Source organism: Pleurotus ostreatus (genome assembly GCF_014466165.1).
Source record: "Pleurotus ostreatus strain PC9 chromosome Unknown scaffold_10, whole genome shotgun sequence".
Classification (NCBI taxonomy): domain Eukaryota; kingdom Fungi; phylum Basidiomycota; class Agaricomycetes; order Agaricales; family Pleurotaceae; genus Pleurotus; species Pleurotus ostreatus.
In genome coordinates, this window is record NW_023503165.1 from 1666592 (window position 1) to 1684679 (window position 18088).

General features: G+C 54.0%; 5 protein-coding genes across 5 annotated transcripts; 2 read left to right on the forward strand and 3 right to left on the reverse strand.

Annotated features, from left to right (window-relative positions):
* Positions 1-835: 835 nt before the first annotated feature.
* Positions 836-4229, reverse strand: PC9H_002302 (uncharacterized protein; the record flags this gene model as incomplete). The annotated part of the gene is made up of 3 exons (XM_036771943.1): positions 836-2696; positions 2800-2948; positions 3066-4229. 3 exons carry the CDS (start codon positions 4227-4229, stop codon positions 836-838), a joined length of 3174 nt encoding a protein of 1057 aa, XP_036626564.1.
* Positions 4230-6421: 2192 nt separating this feature from the next.
* PC9H_002303 (uncharacterized protein) lies at positions 6422-8186 on the reverse strand (the record flags this gene model as incomplete). The annotated part of the gene is made up of 8 exons (XM_036771944.1): positions 6422-6537; positions 6600-7133; positions 7190-7355; positions 7404-7511; positions 7574-7805; positions 7860-8004; positions 8062-8087; positions 8152-8186. The coding sequence occupies 8 exons, from the start codon at positions 8184-8186 to the stop codon at positions 6422-6424; spliced, it is 1362 nt and encodes a 453-aa protein (XP_036626565.1).
* A 4191-nt stretch (positions 8187-12377) lies between these two features.
* On the forward strand, positions 12378-14364 carry PC9H_002304 (uncharacterized protein; the record flags this gene model as incomplete). The annotated part of the gene is made up of 5 exons (XM_036771945.1): positions 12378-12408; positions 12471-12542; positions 12596-12665; positions 12716-13034; positions 13087-14364. The coding sequence occupies 5 exons, from the start codon at positions 12378-12380 to the stop codon at positions 14362-14364; spliced, it is 1770 nt and encodes a 589-aa protein (XP_036626566.1).
* Positions 14365-15507: 1143 nt separating this feature from the next.
* PC9H_002305 (uncharacterized protein) lies at positions 15508-16627 on the forward strand (the record flags this gene model as incomplete). The annotated part of the gene is made up of 3 exons (XM_036771946.1): positions 15508-15681; positions 15735-15862; positions 15922-16627. The coding sequence occupies 3 exons, from the start codon at positions 15508-15510 to the stop codon at positions 16625-16627; spliced, it is 1008 nt and encodes a 335-aa protein (XP_036626567.1).
* A 374-nt stretch (positions 16628-17001) lies between these two features.
* On the reverse strand, positions 17002-18026 carry PC9H_002306 (uncharacterized protein; the record flags this gene model as incomplete). Its single annotated transcript, XM_036771947.1, has 3 exons — positions 17002-17101; positions 17162-17280; positions 17343-18026. The coding sequence occupies 3 exons, from the start codon at positions 18024-18026 to the stop codon at positions 17002-17004; spliced, it is 903 nt and encodes a 300-aa protein (XP_036626568.1).
* Between the last annotated feature and the right edge of the window lie 62 nt (positions 18027-18088).

An 18088-nucleotide genomic window follows, 5' to 3' on the forward strand; every position in this document is an offset into this window, starting at 1 on the left:
ACAAATCACGAATGAAGAACCATGAATCATATCATCGTCGTGACGCGCCCGAAGATAAAGGAACAGCCGAAGTACACGCACCGTATGCCCCCACCGTATACCACCGAAAACGTGAATGCGGTCGGTGATGCGTTATACGTTGTACATCGGGTAGGGTGCTATTCTGTGCGGTTCATTCGGTGGATTCAGTTCATTCGGTTCATTTGGTTCATTCGATTATGAGTATTCGAGTATTCGATTATGATTATACGAGTAGCTAGGAGCGTGGAACGCGGAGCGTTGACCAGCATTGTACATTCGCATTTGAGTATATTCAGGTTCAGTAGGTAGCACGACGAGTAGTATAGCAAGTATCACAACAAGTAATAAGTAACAACTAACAACTAACGAGTAACAACTCACACACAACTAACAACTAACACACAACGAGAAGGGACGAGAAGGAACGGGAAACGGAACGGGCAACGGGAAGCGGGCGCAAATAAGTACGAGATGAGGATGAGTGCGATGAGGTGAGGATGAGGATGAGGGGATATGATGATGAGGAGATACGGGGAAAGTATATGTATTGATTAGTTGAGATGGGAGTATATAGTATGTATTATGTACGTAGGTGGACGATTGTATGATTGGGATAAAAATAAATAAAGAGGGAAGGAAGGGAGAAAGAGGACGGAAAGAAAGGGGGAAAAACGAAAGCAGCCGGAGAAAAGCAAACGCAAACGCAAAAAGCAATCCGAAGGAAAATACCAAATCACCAACTCACCAAACCCCCAAACCACCAAACCGCGTCCCCATATCCCTCATTCATTATGCATCATTCATCACTCACTATTCAGTATTCATGTTCCTCCAGCACCGACGGCGCGCTACCGAACAGGGCTTCGAGGCCGTAGTCACCACCGAACGCGTATCCTCCGGTGAAGTCGAAGCCGAAGAGCTCGAGATCGAGCTCGCGATCGAGTGCGCTGGTGGTGGTGCTAGTGGAGGAGGTGATGGAGGAGGAGGAGGAGGAGGAGGAGGAGGAGGAGGAGGAGGAGGCGTCGGGAGTGGCGTCAGGAGTAACGAGATCGGTGGACCCGAAATCAGAGGAGGTGCTAGTGGTGGAGGCGGCGGAGGTGGATTCGGGGGCGGAATGCGGATCCGCTGCGTCGTCGCCTGGGAGTTCGACGGCGGGATGAGAAGAGGAGGAGGAGGAGGAGGAGGAGGAGGAGGAGGAGGAGGAGGAGGAGGAGGAGGAGGAGGAGGAGGAGGAGGAGGAGGAGGAGGCGGGATTCTCTTCGGCAAATATGGACGCCTCCTCCCACTCATCGTCGTCGTTGTCGTCATCGGAAAATAGCTCACGTCCTTCTTCGCAGCTTTCAACGAGAGGCACCAATGCACGAGTCCCCGCGATAGGAGATAGCCCTTCGCCTTCATCTTCACCGTCACCTTCGAGTTCGAGTTCGCCTTCGAGGCCGCCGTCGAGCTCGGCCTGTTCGGGGGGAAGGTCGTAGTATTCAAGCACGTCTTCGTCATCCGTATTCTTCTCCGACTCTTCCTTTTCCTCCTGCTCTTCCTCTTCCTTTTGCTCTTTCTCCTGCTCTTCCTCTTGCTCTTGCTCCTGCTCTTCGAATAGAGATCCGAGCTCGAGGACAGGAGACGGGGACGGAGACGGAGCGGCGGAGGGGGGCGCAGCGGAAAGCGGAGGTGTGGGGATGTTTCTTGGGTCGTCGGGGTACAGGTTGGCGTAGAGATCGGGGTAGAGATCGGGGTAAGAGGCGGGGAGTGAGGGATTGGAGCTTCCAGCTGAGCTGCCTTCGTAGTGTGGGTAACGAGCGCCATTGAATCGTGCGTACTGAGTGAGAAGATCATTGTTTAGGTTATCGCTGGTCATGTTACGGGGGAGAGGGGGGAGAGGTGAAGGGGCGGCGCTGGGTCGTGAAGCAGAGAAAAGAGGAAGAGGACGTTGGCCGGGATTGAGAGGTGTTGGGACGGCGAGGGGACGAGGTCCGACCGCTGAACGCTGCGCCAGCGCAGCACGGATGGCAGGCAGCCCGCGCTCGCGGCCAAATTCGGCGGGGTAGGTGAGAGGAGGCTCTTGACTGGCATCGACTTGTGTGGATGCACCGCCTCCACCGCCTCCATCGCTTCCATGCGATGACGGGATGCGTTGTGGGTGGACCGCAAACGCAGCGTGAGAGAGGTAGACGTCGTGGCCGGTGGGTAAGGTCGACGAAGACGCGGGGAGGGGAGGAGGGAATGTACGGAACGCGTTCGAGGAGTACTGGGCGGAAGGCTGTTGGGTGGGGTTGCTCATGCTGGATGTCGGAGCGCGGCTCGAGTTTCTGAAGTATGGAAGAGGAGGGGGAGGAGGAGGAGGAGGAGCGAGGCCTTGGGCGGGGTGCACGAACACAGGACGAGGAACGGCGTAAGCGTGCCCATCGAACGCCGATGTCGACGCCCTTTCGCGAAATTGAGATGCCTGTGGTTGTGTTGTGACGAGGGGAGGTCGGGTATCGCTATTCAGGGTCGGGAAGCACGGCTCCTCTCTATTATCCTCGTCGTTTTCCTCGTCGTTCTGATCATCTTCGGCATTCTGACCGTCGTCGACGTCGTTGTCGTGGTCATCGTATTGCTCGGTGTTGTCATGGTCAGTGGGCCTGTTGGGACACGAATGTTCGATATGCCTCTTCACGGAGTCGCCCCTCGACAACCTAAACGCCAAACGCCGACAAAAAAACACCAAAAAAACAAAGAACGAAAAAACACATCAGCACGTCGTACAAGCGCCTCACACGAGAATGGACATGGACGCACCGCTGGCTGCAGAGGGGGCACACCGTCCCCGCGCCGCCGTGGCGCTTCGACCTGAGGTGGCGCGTGAGGCTCGCCTTCTTCAACACCACGTCGCACGTAGCCCAGGGGCACGCGACGTACCCGTGTGGGACCGCCTTGGTGAGGGGATCCTGTGCGAGGGGAGGGTGAGTAATGAACGCAAAAGAAAGAAGGTTGAAGGAGGTATAAGGGGAATAGTATCAGAGGGAGGGCAGAGGAGAGAGAGGATGAGGAGTGTAGGTACGTACCCTGTTCTCGTCTTGCAACGAACTGCGCGCCTTCTTCGGCGCACCTTTGCCCTTCGCCGCGTTCGCCTTCGCACTCTGATACGGCGCCCTCCGATGCCCACCATCGTACGCGGCCACGGGCATACCGCCGACACTGACACCAACACCAGCATCAACACCACCAGTACTTGTGGATGCTGAAGGCGCAACTGGTATGGGGAGTCCTGGAGGAGGGAATCGAGGCACCTGGAAGGATGCCTGCAATCCGAAATCCGCCATAGCGGGCGCGGGCGCGTAGACGCCGAGGTGGGGGCTGCCCATCGCGCTCTGAAGCCGGCTCTGACCTCCGCTGGCCACGACGGTAGAGGCGCGTTGTGCCGTGCCGGACGGCTGAGTCGGCTGGAGTGCAGAAGCATTTTGTTGAGCGTGTTGTAGTTGTAAGCGGTCTTGTAAAGCGGGAGTGCCCTGGGTATAGTCGGACTGCCCACGGCTCGCAGGCGTGGGTCGAGTGGTAGGAAACTCTTGCGCAGGTTGCGTTGGTGGGTAGAGGTTGGAAGAGAAAGAGGCGTAGTCGAAGGGTGCGTCCCATGGCGGCTGTTGAGACGCGTCGCCTGCGATCCCAGCTCCATATCCGGAGAACGCCTGCGTCTGCGTCATCTGCGCCTGCGGGTGACGAGAAGACTGGGGCTGGAGGTGCGACGCGCGGTGTGCGGGTGGTACAGCCCCTTGATCGAGGAAGTCGCCGTTGCCGTTGCCGAATGGCGAGATACGACGCCCGCGAAATCCTGCAGAGGGAGCAGCTGAGGCTGTGGCTGGTTGAAGGCGAGCCTGAGGCTGAGTTTGAGAAAAATAAAGAGCGCCGTTCGCGTCCACGTCCACATTGTCGAAAGCGGGTGATACACTAGGGTACGCGTTTCCCGCGTTCGCATTCATTTGATGGTGTTGAATAGCATTGAGTATGGAGACCGACGCGTTATTCGCATTATCGGGGGGCAGAGGGGGCAGACCCCGCTCGTACCGCCCCGCCGCGAAATTCACGAAATCCACGAAACGACGCGCCTGGTTGCCTTCGTTGCTCCGAGTGCCTTGATTGTCATTAGCCGCGTCGACGATGTTCTCGAGGTTCGAGCTGGGACGCGCCGGGCGCCGGGCTTGCGTGTAGGGGTGGAAGGAGTTTGGGTGCATTGGTGCGGAGAAGGGGGGGAGGCAAGGTGGAGAAGAAAGTGGGGGGTGGATGGGACGTGGAGTGGAAAGTGGAGGAAGGAGGAAGGAAGGGTGGGATGGAAGAGGACGGGGACGTGGGAGAACGTGGGTGTGGGCTAGTACGAGTAGTACGACAATGATGCTGAGGGTAGAAGTAGAAGGAAATCAGTCACGCCCCATTCGACATATAAAAGCGGAGGAGAGTGCCGTCCCCCCTTGTACCAATAAATACGAGCATGAGGCGCGTGGCCTGGGGCCATAGCACAGGCACTAGCGCCAGCATAGGCAACAACGAAAACAATGGAGGAGGAAGGAGCAGTACTTGCCACCGGGGTTCACGTTTCTCGAATACATCTCTCGAACATATGAATTCGTCAAATCCCAATTTGCGCGTACTCACAAACACAAAGAGATAGGGAGGTAAATGCGGTAAGCGAGCCTTGAGCTTGGAGTGGTCGATGGATCGACGAATAACGAATAATGGGATGGGTTACAATACAATGCCGGTTTGGGTGGCCGGTGGCCATTATCGAGATTGGCGATTGGCGATTGGCGACCACACTTATAATCCGTGATCCCTAGATGGGTGGCTAGATTCCTAGTGATTAGTGGGCTTATTTTGGGATTTTGTGTTGTGGTGTAAAGAGTGAAGCGGGATTGGATTGTGAAGTATCAAGAGTGAAGGTGATTGAAGGGTGTAGAGTGAATGATGAAGAGTGAGGGAAGGAGACAGCCGACACTCTTCGGGTGTGATATCGGTATCAGGAGGTGCACTTTGGAAGAGCGATACAAGTTTCGGCGCCTCGACGCCCGACGCCCGAGCTTCACAAACAACGATGAAAAAAGCAGCCAGCAAAGTTCGAGTGTTGAACTGTCACGAACGGGATGGAATCGCGATGGAGGTGGACAACGGAATATGGAACCCGAACGAAATGCGAACGAGAATACGAGATACGAGATACGGGAGACGTGTGTTTATTTGGGAGGATGCGGTTTAAAAGCAAGATAAAAATGAAGAGCGTACTTGGCTAGTCCCTCGCCGGCACCCTTTAATCCGTCCGTACTGTGTTTTGCTTCACGACATAAAGAACATACCTCTTCAGGCGAACCCTCGAATTTCAAAGTCAACATGTTGGGTCAGGCAAATGGGATACGCCACCTAGCGCACAGGGTTTCTCAACAGCAATCGCTCGCAATTCTCGGGTTTTACGGCAGTCCTAAGCCTGCGCGAAATGGTGCAACCCCACTCAGCAAGACATAGTCCCCGCTTCGATCTTTCCCTGCTCCGTTCGCCTGGCAGATGCAGTAGATGGCTAGGCTTATGAAGAACATTCGAGGTATACAGGGTGACAAGGCGTACGCACTTAATCTGAGGATACTGGCGGCTGGCGGCTGGCGGCTGGCGTACGATATTGGTGCGACAGCATACGGGCGAAAGTACGCGTCTCCGCCCAGCCACGGAGGCGCGAATTCACGGAGGTGCTCCCCTTTCCTATATACCGCGTGAACAAATGAGCCGTGCACGAACCTCTGCCCGCGCTTACTACACACGCCCTAGTCTCCTCCCACCCGCGACCTTTCTTTCTCCGTCGATTGGCGACCCCGCGAGTGTGTCGGAAGGCTTCGGACATACCTCAGCTTGGACTACCACGTACGCACTCCACGACGTCAGGCTCCCGCCTCCCACCCCTCACCTCTTGTCATCGTCATAGCCGTACCATGGTGTCAATCGAGCAAGGCATCAAGGAGCTCTCTGCACCATGTCGCTGGATGCCATTCTGTAACTTTCCACCCAGCCTCCCGCGCCCAGCTAGCCCGTCTTCCCTTCTCAGAGAAATGGCCACCACAAATTCAAGACGTCCTTCAGTGACCTCGCGCATGGCTTAATGCACCACTCACCCGGGCCCTCTGCCCCCCTGCCCTCGCTACCTCCAAGCGTTGTTTATAACAAGCAACCCCCACACTCTCACCTGCCCGCAGCCCGCAGGCGTCGCGACGCACTCGCCCCTACACCCACGGGATCCACCGGACTTCAAAGAAGCACCAAGGAATCCGGACATACTGCTGAACGGCCGCGTGGGCATCCTAGATTTCTTCCTGGGGTCCACGACTGGCAGACACACGGGATCTTGACATCTAGCACAGGGAAGAACACATTTATATACCGAAACAGTTTACCATGCACTGCTTCTTCTCTCCTGCGCTTCCTCAACTGTACGACTCTCCCCACATTGTTCGGAACGCATAGTGCGGAGAACAGCAGACACCACTGCTTCAATGCTTGGCAGGGCTGACGAATTCAATTGGGCCGAATAAGCATAAATATATATGTACTCATGGACTAGGACGTACCATGGTTTGTGTTATTCCGCCCCCCGACGTTTCCGCCATGGATGGGAGCAGCGAAGAGATCGCCCATGATTTGCAGAGGCCCATTGACATTGAGGGTAATCACGGAGCCGTTGCTGCTGATGCACGTCCCCGCCGCCGCCGAATCGGCACCGGCCAGCGTTGCCATCCCATTCGCGGAGATGTTGAGTTTCCGGGGAGAACAATGTTGATTGTGTGCAGCCGTGTCTCCGGGATCCGCGTAGGGAACGTCAAGATGGAGGTTGTTGATGAAGGAGAAGGTGGTAGGGCGGGGCGGGGGGCTGGGCGTGATTGGGAGTACGGTCAGCTCAATGCCGGCGATCGACAGGCTGGCGGTCAGATCGTAGGGCCAAACATCGCTCCGGATGTCGATGTCAAGTCTGAGGTCGCGCAGGCAGGTGTCACGCAGTGCCCCAGGGGGGTCCTTATGGCGCGCAACCCTGCGTTCGTGGTGATTAGGGTGTTCCCAGAGGAAGTCAGTGTACGAGAGGCCCCGTTCGACCGCCTCGGATTGCGCTAGGTAAGGATGTCGATTTGGGAATTGCACTCGAGACGGATAGCAAGGCCCATACCATAACGGCGTTTGAAAGCCAGAGGGAGCGCCTCGTAGGCGGTGTGTCTCAGATCGTCGACGACGTCGCTCCTAATCTTTCTGAAGGGCGATTTCGGCATTTGCGAAACGTCGAGTTCATTCCCCTTCCATGCATATGGGATACGATCCGCAATATACTCTTCACTCTGCGTTGGATTGAGCAAACCAGAGGGTAGTGCACGAATGAGACTTACCTCCGGAAGGCTTTGTTGAAATTGCAGAAGACGATTGTAGTCGTCACGATCGATATGTTCAACCATGACACTCAATTTCAAGCATTCGCCCACTTTATAGTAGTTAATCTGCACAAAGATGTAAGTATAAGGCATAAGTGCCGGCCATGATCACAAGAATGCACGCTTACCCTGCGAACCACCAGGCTGACTGTGCTTCTTCCAAAGCCGAATTCGCGTTTGACTTCCAAGCAAGCATACCCGGCCTGATACTCCGCTTTCTCCACGAGATTCCGAACCTCCTCGACCTCCGCAATGACAGCAGTCCGCGGGGGGCCATGATCGCAGCAAAAGTGCTCCATCGGCGAATCGTCGCCGCACCCGCCGTATTCTATGATCACGTCCTCGTACACGCCGAGAAGCCTGCATGACCCCAATGTCAACGCGCATTAGAGCTTGCGGGGGAAATACACTCACATAGGCGTCAGTGGTGCCCACCGTATCGCCCTTGGGCAATCCCAGATTCTGTGCTGTTCCCCCCGATCATCCCCGTATTGATTGTGCAAGTAGATCAAGACCTCCGTCCCCGGGCTCCAACTAAATCCAAAATCCAGCGTAACGTCTGAAATGATTGTAAGCGTGAGACCGCGAGACGACTCGGCTCTAACTCAAGGACAACCTCTGACATAAACCCAGTATTCGCCTCTAAACCAAACCACGCCGTGAGTTTCAGCCAAGAATCAAATTTTGCCGTCCATTCGGTGCTCACCCAATGCCTGTTTCATCATTTAGCCAAAATGACATAATCGAGAGCGATATTGTGCGACTGGGTAGGGAATGATTGAGGAGCACTTGGCATGTGCAGTTTGGAGGCGGGAGATGGTGGTGCAACAGAAAGACTGGGACGCGTACGGCGCTTATTTTCGCACAGCCGAGAAGTTTGTTACCACAATACGACAATGATTGACATGTTGCACCCATTTGAATTGCACAGGCAACGAACACCGAAGAGAATCCGTAAGCGACGCCCTCGGATGCATCCTTGCCCTTCCCCAGCGACAATCTGTCACGCTATCATCAATACATCAGCGTGAAACTTGGGACCGCAATTTGTACGTGTTTAAGATGATAGAGAAGGAGATTTCTGACGTATTGACGTGTTGAGATGCTGCGAGCAGAATATTTCGACCCCGCCCCAGTGTTGGCGCGCGGGCGGGTAGATCCAGACGAGCGTGCGGCACAGCTTTGGCGCGACTAATGCCAGTTAGCAGTGCCGCGCAAACGCACGTCCTAGCGATTTGGAGAACCACTGAGTAGAAATAACCGCGGCAGGTTCTCCATGTGTAAGACGCCTCGATCTGAAGTTTACAAGCCTATGGAGATGTTAGTAGATAGGAACAAGAATGAGAGGGAAGCGCTCACGGTGTCGTAGCATATCATCAGATGGCTTTTGATACACGCTGCGTTGCGCAGCGGCACCTTTGCCACCACCACCACCACCTCATCGCGTTAAGCTTAATGAGGCGCGAAATTTGAGGCGCCTGCCAGGCTCCTGATTGAATCCCCTAAGGACCTGTGTCCCTCTGCATGTTCTCGCTGAGTGGATGGTTGTAAGGCGAGCCATGGTGAAAGGAGACGAGATAACCCCAGATAAGCCAAATGAAACGAGTATCCTTTCGCGCAAGTGTTCCTGGACGTAAGAAACCATCTTGAGCGCAGCCGTCGTGAAATAGTTTGGAAACGGCGAGGAAATAGGCCACGAATTTGGGTCCATATGGTTGCCACTTTTGCTGAACTTTTACCATAGCGCGCTAACATCCTAGGAAGATTTGTGGCAAATTCGCAGCGCAAATCAGTGCTGCTCAATATGGCCGCATCGCGCATACTGGGGTCCTCCTAGCAGAAAAAAATAACGTTATGGCACCCTACTGGCACCGTATTTGATCCAGAAACTCCTCGCTACCACCCTCTTGCGCAGTCGCATACTCAATACACCCTCTCAAAGTTGCTCACATTCCTCTGGACGATATGCCTGCACACCGCTCTCCGAAACACCGCCAACGTCGAGCTCATCCATACCCAAGCTCCTCAAACTGTACACGAAGATCGGGTTCCGCAAGGAGTGCTCGTGGTTACATGAAACGGCCGGGACTCGAGGTAAGGAATCGTTTCTTTTTGATATTCGTAGTTGGAACTTGATATTGACTCTGGCTCTGGCCGTTGCACGAAATGAAAAAAAAGGGATTCAACGATATGAACGGAGGGTTGAATGCCATGATGGACGTCGATGTCGACCTTCCGCCTCTACAGCACCGGGTACGGGTCTCCCTGTCGTCGTAGGACTTGGTGATCGCGCTGACATTGCTCGCTTCGTGCTCACTACTTCCTAGGGCGTTGAATATCCCAGACCTGGTCATCACGCAGCCCCACAACAAGGCGAACACCGCCTTGAAGGTGGAGGAAATAGGGAGGAACATCATCGTGGGTGGTGGATGCTGCTTTTCTTCTTTTTTGTTGTCACTGTCGTACGTCCCACTCATGAGCATCGAGCGGCGAACTGAGTCTCACCGATTTCCTGACAACGCAGACGACGAACTAGACATACAAACGAACTCCATTTCTTGGATCTTGGCTCTTGAAGACACAGAAAAAACATATGAAGCACGAAATCCATCAACGCATTCGCATAAAAATTCCAGAGAAATCAGAAAAACACAAAAGAAGGATTCCAACTCGACGACTCGAGGACCACCACCTGTAACACCACCACACCATTCCCGATGTCTTGGATCTTGCATTACGGCGCTGCGGAGTCCTACGAACCTCAGCGATCGTGAGTCTTTGTTGAACATACGGGCTGATTCACACTCACAGTCTGCATACAGCATCCTACCCGAAGAGACTGTACCAACACTGATGTAAGACACCGACAAAAACTCATTTAGTTCTTGAATGCGGCGGATTCGGGCTTTCAGGAGCCAAACGCTGGATGTGCACGAGAGTTGGCAGAAGGAACTGTGCATAGAAATCAGAAGTGACGAAAGCCGGATGAGGGAACTAGGGAAAGAGAACATGGACAATACGCCTTCTCGGGCTCTCTTCGTAGTATCGCATACCACCTAAATCTTATCAACCCATCGTACGTTGACATGGTCTGCGGGGTGCATGAGCAGCAAGATGGATCAACGATCGATATGGATACGTCCCAGTATGAAGCCAGTAATAATATGGATCCGCGGGCCGCGCCGGCGGTAGCTCGCTTCGAAGTGCTAGGGCAAGGATTGAGTGTATATTCCTAGACTAGGTAGATGGCTAGCTATTACTTGCGTAGAATCTATGAGCGCTAGGAGGGCGCATATGAGTTCTCATCGATATGCACCCAGTGCGTACACCGTAAGCTCAGAGAATTAGGCGCCCGCCACGTCAGCAAGTCTCGAGTTGATAAATTACGGTCTTAAATCATCAAATCTCTACCAAAAGTGCTGCTTTCTTGGCGCAAACCAACTACGGCAAGCAAAATCCACACTTCCCATGATTCAGAATTGTGGAAAAGAGGCCAGTTCAGCCAGAAAAAAACACGACCGAGCCTCCAAAGTACGCAGAATTTGTTTGGCCTTATTTGCACGGGCCTTGAACCCTTTAGAGCATGATTGCTCGCTACGCTCGCAATGAACGCAGCGGCACCTGTGGGCTCCCTTGAGTGCTCCAACCAAGATATTGCGTGATCAGCGTCGCTGATCATCCGGACTCGAACTATTTCGCAGTCTTCCAGGCTTCGCCGATTTAAAGATGCTGTCTGTGATCTGCTTCATCGCATTGCTTATGGCACTATGTCTCCAGTCAATGGTAACTTGAACGATTCTAATCAGAGTCCGGACACGTCAACATCATGCAGAGGTTCTGGCTGAAAGACGTGTCTTATTCCGTGTAAGCAACAACGCGCTGGAGATACGGAGAGCTACGCGCAGCTTCCTTTCCGCTGAAAGATAAGACGACTACCTCATCATAATGATAATCGCACGGACCACCCTGGAATGAGATCTGCGAAGCACATGATATCGTCAGCATCAGCATTCATATTCGGGCTTGGGACGAAAGCTTGCATCCATCAAAAAGGCGAAAGATCCATTCAATCATAGTCCTGTCCTTCACCCACAGTAGCAAGGCTAGTCCCGCTCAGTTTGCCAACGGTAAAATGTCCTTTTCCCGTGAGAGGTCCGGCAATATCTTGGGGTGGATGACAGAGCGACGCTCAATTGTAGGCCTCCAAGGTCTTCCAACAAAGTCCCTGACAGGATGTTCGTGGGACGCGTCATGGTCTGTCCCATTGTCGGCCTTCTCATGAAGACTATGTAGCGAGCATAATTCAATCTGAGTAAGTAATAATGACGGACAGCTATTACCAAAGTGCATCATTCGCGAGGTTACTTGCCTCCATGGAGCGTGAGGGCCAAGAGGGCATTAATATGGCGAACCGCACCAACGGCGAACGTATACACTCACCAGCGACGGAGACGTATCTTTGGTCATGTGTTGGCGGCGGCGGCGGCTACGAATGCACGTCCACTTCTTCATCGTCCATTGAGGCACGAATAAATTTCTGGGACGCGTCTACAGGGGTTAGAACGTCGAACACAACACAGCCTAAGAACGTCGGAAACTTGCTGAAGTTGGCGCCGACGTAGTGAGAGCGACGCATCCCAAATGGCTCGCTAAGAATTCCTTCCGAAGTCGTACCGCATCCAGTGGGCTCCGACTACGAGAGATTGAAATGCGAACGTCAAAAGATTGAAAGGAAAACCGTACGAAGCACAGAGGACATCGTCCAGCGCCACAAGGTCGTGGCGTGACAATTGATCATGATCGGCCGTGACATACGTGACAGGAGCGTCAGCAACTGGTTTCACTGCCCCCGCTCACCATTCCCTTCTCCCCTGCGCAACCGTGCGTGGTAACCCTCGTCCACGGCTGGAATAGACTCTTTAGTCGACGTCTATGGCCAAGGTCGACGTCCCCCAGGATCTCGGTGAGTTTTGTGCATGTTTGGTGATCGGAAAGAGGGCTGACATCTTGTATTTGCTGGTAAAGTTGCGGTTTTTCATGCTTCATTTCACCCTACGAAAGGGAATGTAATAGATTGGTGTATCAAGGCTAGTGATGGTGAGCCGATCGCTTCCCCTCTGGCTCTCCCTCCAACGCTGACGTCTGAGAAGAATTGAGTCTCGAAAACCTCGAATTCAGCGCGCTTCCCAGCGGCTTGCATCTGGTGGATGAGGACGTCGTGTATGTCTATTTCTGTGCATTCTCCCCGCTTCTCCCTCATCTCCTATCAGATACTTTGACAAGGACGGGCAGCACGGCGTCTGCGTCTTCCGACGGCGTAAAACCACCGAACACGGCCAACGAGGGTTCCGTCTCTCATCTCTCGGCGTCCTGCTCGCCAAATCTGACCGGCCACGGCCTTGGCGGCATACATCAGCTCTGAAGAACCTGATCACCATCATCTACTCCAAGCTCGAGTTCAGCGGCATCCTTGAGCCTACAGAAGAAGACTGGGAGCCGGCGAAGCAGTTCTTCGAGGAGCGGAAGGTAAAGCGCGCTGATCTCGGCGGAGCGGGCGTCTGGGATGGATGGAGTCACGATTTATATTCGGTGCGTCCAGTTCGTGTGTCGTCTTCGTGCATCACAGCTTACCTTCAGCCAGCTCGACCCTTTGCTCAACCCGACTCTGCATCTCACCCATCTGCTGCGGATCCTCGGCCCGTCGTCGCTGACGCTGTATAAGCACGTTTTGGGGCGCCGCCGTATCCTCATCCTTACTCTTCCACCAGTAGAGGCTGCCTGCGTCCTCTGCCATGTCGCTGCCGACCTCTGCTTCGAGGAGCAGGTCGACTACACCTCTCTCCATCCCGGCTCATCCCCCGACGTCCTCCCCAGGCGCCTCAAGGGCAAGTCTCGTCAAGGCATCAGCGTTCTGGGCATGGTCACGCTCAACGACCTCGACAGGCTCGTGCAGGAGGGCCAAACGGGCCGCGGCTGGATTGCGTGCACGACAGACGCGATATACCTCGAGAAGCCATCGTGCTACGATCTCCTTATTAATCTAACGACGCTGTCCCCCAATAAGTCGACGAGACCGACATTCCATGTGTCCAAACCCATATTAGACGCGACCAGCTCTCGCGGGCCGACTCATCGCCTATCCACAATCCGCTTTGCTTGGAGTGACGTACGCCTGTGGAACGAAGTTGACCGCTTGCTGCAGCTCGACGCTGAGAATGGGGGGTCCCACACCTGCTGCGCACCCCCAACCACTGCCGACGCCAAATCGAAACTCGTCACCACGTGGACCGACGCGTGGCGCGTCTACGAGGACGTCTGCATTATGTGCGCCGGGCTCTGGATGGGGTCGTGGCGCAACAACTCCGTCATGTCGTACTCTTCTGCGAACGGGTCGGGCAATTGGGGCAGCGTGCGGCTGGAGGGCGACGATGATTTGACGATGCGCACTGTGGGCGCAGGTATTGAGGGTGGGCCCAGTGCGCAGCCCAAGAAATCGAGCGCAATGTCTACGAAGTCGGTTGGCAGCCCTCCAGCGACACCGCGGTCGAGCAGGCACGGTAAAGGGCGCCAGGAACCCTCTAACAACTTTGTACCTGAGACGTCTCCGCCCGAGGACACTACGTGTGACAGGAGCGACGGGCAGACGCTGACTACGCTCGCCCTCCTCCAGACATTCCACGCGCATACATGCTTCCAGCTCTCTCAGCTCGAGGCGTTACTCCCCTCTCAATCCTCGTCCTCATCTTCCTCTGAGCCCATCTATCTCTCCCCGAAAGACGTGTTATCGTTCGAGCTGGGTCCCTGGAGCAGCCTCGACGCGCGCTACCTCGAGTGGCTCGCAGAGGAGTATGCGGGCGGCCAGCGTGTCGTCGTGCGCCGTGGGTGGCGGGATATGCTGGGCGTTCTGTTCGGATACTGATATTTAATATCCTTAAGTTCTTAAGTTCACTATCCTTCACCCCTTTACCTTTACCTATAAATATCTGAGAGATGAGGGGACGGACACAGACAGTAAGCTAGTCGTCCGTGTATAATTGCGCTGCTCATACCCTGTACGTTTAGTGTATACCCATGTACACTTCGGATTGGAATACACGCCGGTCATGATCAATACCTTCTCTGAGAGAGTTGAGCTAGAAAGAGAAAGTTGGGTCTCCGCATCGACGCGAGTTATTGAGGGCGACAGCGTACGCCCTACCAGCCCGTACCGATGGCATCAGGACTTCTAGGTAGGCTACTGCAGGTATCCGGCAGTCGAGGGAGGTCATCGAAAGCAGCGAAGCAGGCGCAGAGCGCAACGATTGTTTAATCTAATAACGAAAACTGCCTTTGTTTCTAGCTCCTCCAGGCTTCAAATTGTCACTTCCAATATGCGAGTCTATGGCATCCCAGGCTACGTCGATCTCGCCATCCGAGGACTCGTCGTCTCCAAGCACGCGAACCGTTCTGCTATCTAGCTTGTTTTCCGCTTCGTATTTCGCTGATACAGACGACATTGCATCACAGGCTGGAGCTTCAAAGTGTGGCCATATGGCGCAGTATGGATTTCAGAGCTCCTTCGTGCGTATCGCCGCGTTACCTCGACATCGACGGTGCTAATCGTAAGGTTATCCTCTTACTAAACTACAGAACTCCTAGTGAGCAACTCGTGGGTTCGACGGAAGGCAAAATGCACCTACTGCAATGCTTGTAACGACAATGGGCGACGAGACGTGATGTGCAGGGACGCCTCGTTTCCACGAATGCAGTTCCCCCAACTCCGATTACTTCCACGATCGAAGATGCCTGGCGAGAGGCGCTCGCTGTGGCATATCCCAGATCTCTGCGATCACAAGTGGCCATTGCTTCATTCGTCCCTGTATGTGGCTCAGCGCCATTGTGCGAGTAACAAAGGACGACTATGGTGGCCGACCCTCTTTGGTCGATGGCCTCCTTCATGTACGTACATAAATAACAGGTCCCCTGCCTGCGGATGACTCCGCCCTCATCCCCTCCGCTCCTCGCCTTGAACAGCGCTAAACATCCAGCAAGCTACCACTGACATCAGGAGGACTGACGCCACATGGATTCGACGCTTACCGGTTCAGTTGCCTTTCCGCACTCTCATCGACAGAAGCCGCTGAGCGGTCGAAATGGCGGCCCAGCCGCACCCCGCACCACTGAAGCTTCCGAGATTATTTCGACAGGTGGTAAAGTCGACCACCACGGTGGTAAAATTGCCGTGGGTGAAAACGTTGTAAGTCCTCGCACTTCAATGCAATTGATTCATTACTTAGACCTCCGCCGTAGAACCCGAAAGCGAAAGTAAAGTGCACCTGTGGTAACATGATACATCCGTCCAGCCTGGAAAGACACTTGAAGACGCACAAGTTCCACAACCCTGTAGGGGGCTTCGTATGTGATGGATGCCAAGCTCGGTACGTACACACTCTCACCTTTATTCCTTCTCGAAATGTTGACGTCTTCGTTATCTTAGCTTCACAAGGAAAGAATCCCTCAAGCGCCATATCGAAAAAGCTACTTGTCACCAAGCTCGCCGCGAGGTTGGCGTGGATGATGACTATTCACTTCCCTCTGTTCGCTCATCGACCAAGCGTAAAAGGGAGAGCTCTGGCTCCAGCACCAAGACGCCGGCGACACCAGAAACAATGCTTCACAGGGGCAAGATACATCACGGTACTCCTATTATTTCTCGTGCGCGGCCTTCTACATCTTCACGTGTCGAAGTCGAAAGGACCATCCAGCCCGTAAACCAACCCGTGGCCCGCTCCAGCCCAGCTGCCTCCGCCCAATTCGAGGAGGAGGGGGAGGGGGATGATGATTATGACGTTTACGACGACGACGTGGAGGAAGACAACGAGGACGACAACGATCACGATACTGACTACGATGATGATTTTAATGCCTCTAACCACGATAATGTCGACGAAGATGAGGACCAGTCCGAAGAAGACGAAGACGATTTAGACAGTGATGTCGCTAAGCCTCCGAGCCGGTCCATTGAAGTACCAGAACTCCTTCCTGTCGTCGACATGAGCATCAACCCCGCCCTCGCTGACTTCCTCCTCGAATATGGCATTGACGAAGACGACGAACCTTTCGATCCCCTCTACTTCAGCACTAGCGAAGTCGCGCTCATGACCAATCCCTACTACCAAAATGATACGTATATCCACTTTTGAAGTGTCCCTGTCCCCGTCCGAGTCTCCGAGTCTCCCGCTCTTTTCTCCCTTCTGATAGTACATCGTGTTCGCGAGCTTCACATATCACTTTCATAGAAAAGTGATTCATATATCATGACTGTTTGTACATTATCTAGCATACCATTTATAAAGAGATGCCATGTGGCGCAGATGAATACACAGAACACAAATTAAAGTATCTACAATGAATGGGTGTAAAGACGGAGAGGCCTATAGTAACATATACAGTGAAAGGACGAGAAGGACGCGAGAAGTGAGAGATGGGTAAAATAATGTAAAATAATGCAAGAAATTGAAAATAGAGCAAGTCCAACTCGTAGACGTAGGCGCAGTGTAGCGTGCTGTTAATCAGCTCACGAGCGGATATACTGACCGTACTGTGCGTAGTAAGCCCGAGCGTCTTTACAAATCTGATAGCCCTGATGTCTCTTCACTGCGTCTTTACGCGAGATACTTGAACAAGAAATCAATGAGCCTCTGAAACCTAGGGAAACAACGTAGGATAGGACCTACGGAGCGCCACAAAGATCGCACGAGATGTGTTTGCGTCCCGTGCCGCACAAGGAAGAGTGGTTCCTCCTATCCGTTTCCGTTTCAAGGAGATCCCCACAAAGGGTACAATAAGTAGCAGCCTGTATATGCGAAACATTAGCATGGTTCTCCAAAGTGTAGAAGCAATTCGCGAAGTACGCACTCCATCAGAGAGATATGTCCGTTTGATCTTCGTTCTCCCTTCGGGAACATCCCTAGCACCGCCAACTTGGTTGATAGATCGTTTGCGTCCACCACTGCGCTTCCCGGAGGGCACGGAAACTGTGGCCTCCAGGGCGGCGACATCCAGGACGTCTCGGTCGTTCTCCGAGTCACATTCTTCGACACGCTTCTGCTGCTCCTGATTCGCGTCCTGGCTGGGAACTGGCACGCCCGTCGCAATGTTGGTCATAGTAGAAAGTGGTTTGGCTCCGAACGACTTGGTCTGTGCCTCGAATGCGCGCAATCTAACCACTTTCACCCCTTCGTCGGGGGCAGGAATTTCCTTCGAGTCGAGATTCACGTCGAGAGGAACTTCTACCATTTGAAGGTCCTCAAGTCTAACGGGTGCGAACGGGCCCATGGGAGGCCACGGGCAGGGAAGACGTTCCGGGAGTGTATAAATTTGGGCGACGCGTGGGGCACCGTCGATTCCACCCACAATCTCGCAGTGGAGAACGCCAGGGAGTAGTTTGATGATTTCAACGTTGAACGTCGGGGGGCTGTCGGTGCCGGTGGGCTCGTTTGGTGGAGATGCCTCCCTTTCAGGAATAGTCGCGTCTCCGCCTGAGGCTGGGCGAAGGGCGGGATCCAACCAGGACCATTGGGAGAGAGCGGGGGAGGACATGACGAGGGAGGCGCGAAAGGCAGACAACCGTAGCGCGTGGGAGGAGGATTGAGTAGTTAAAG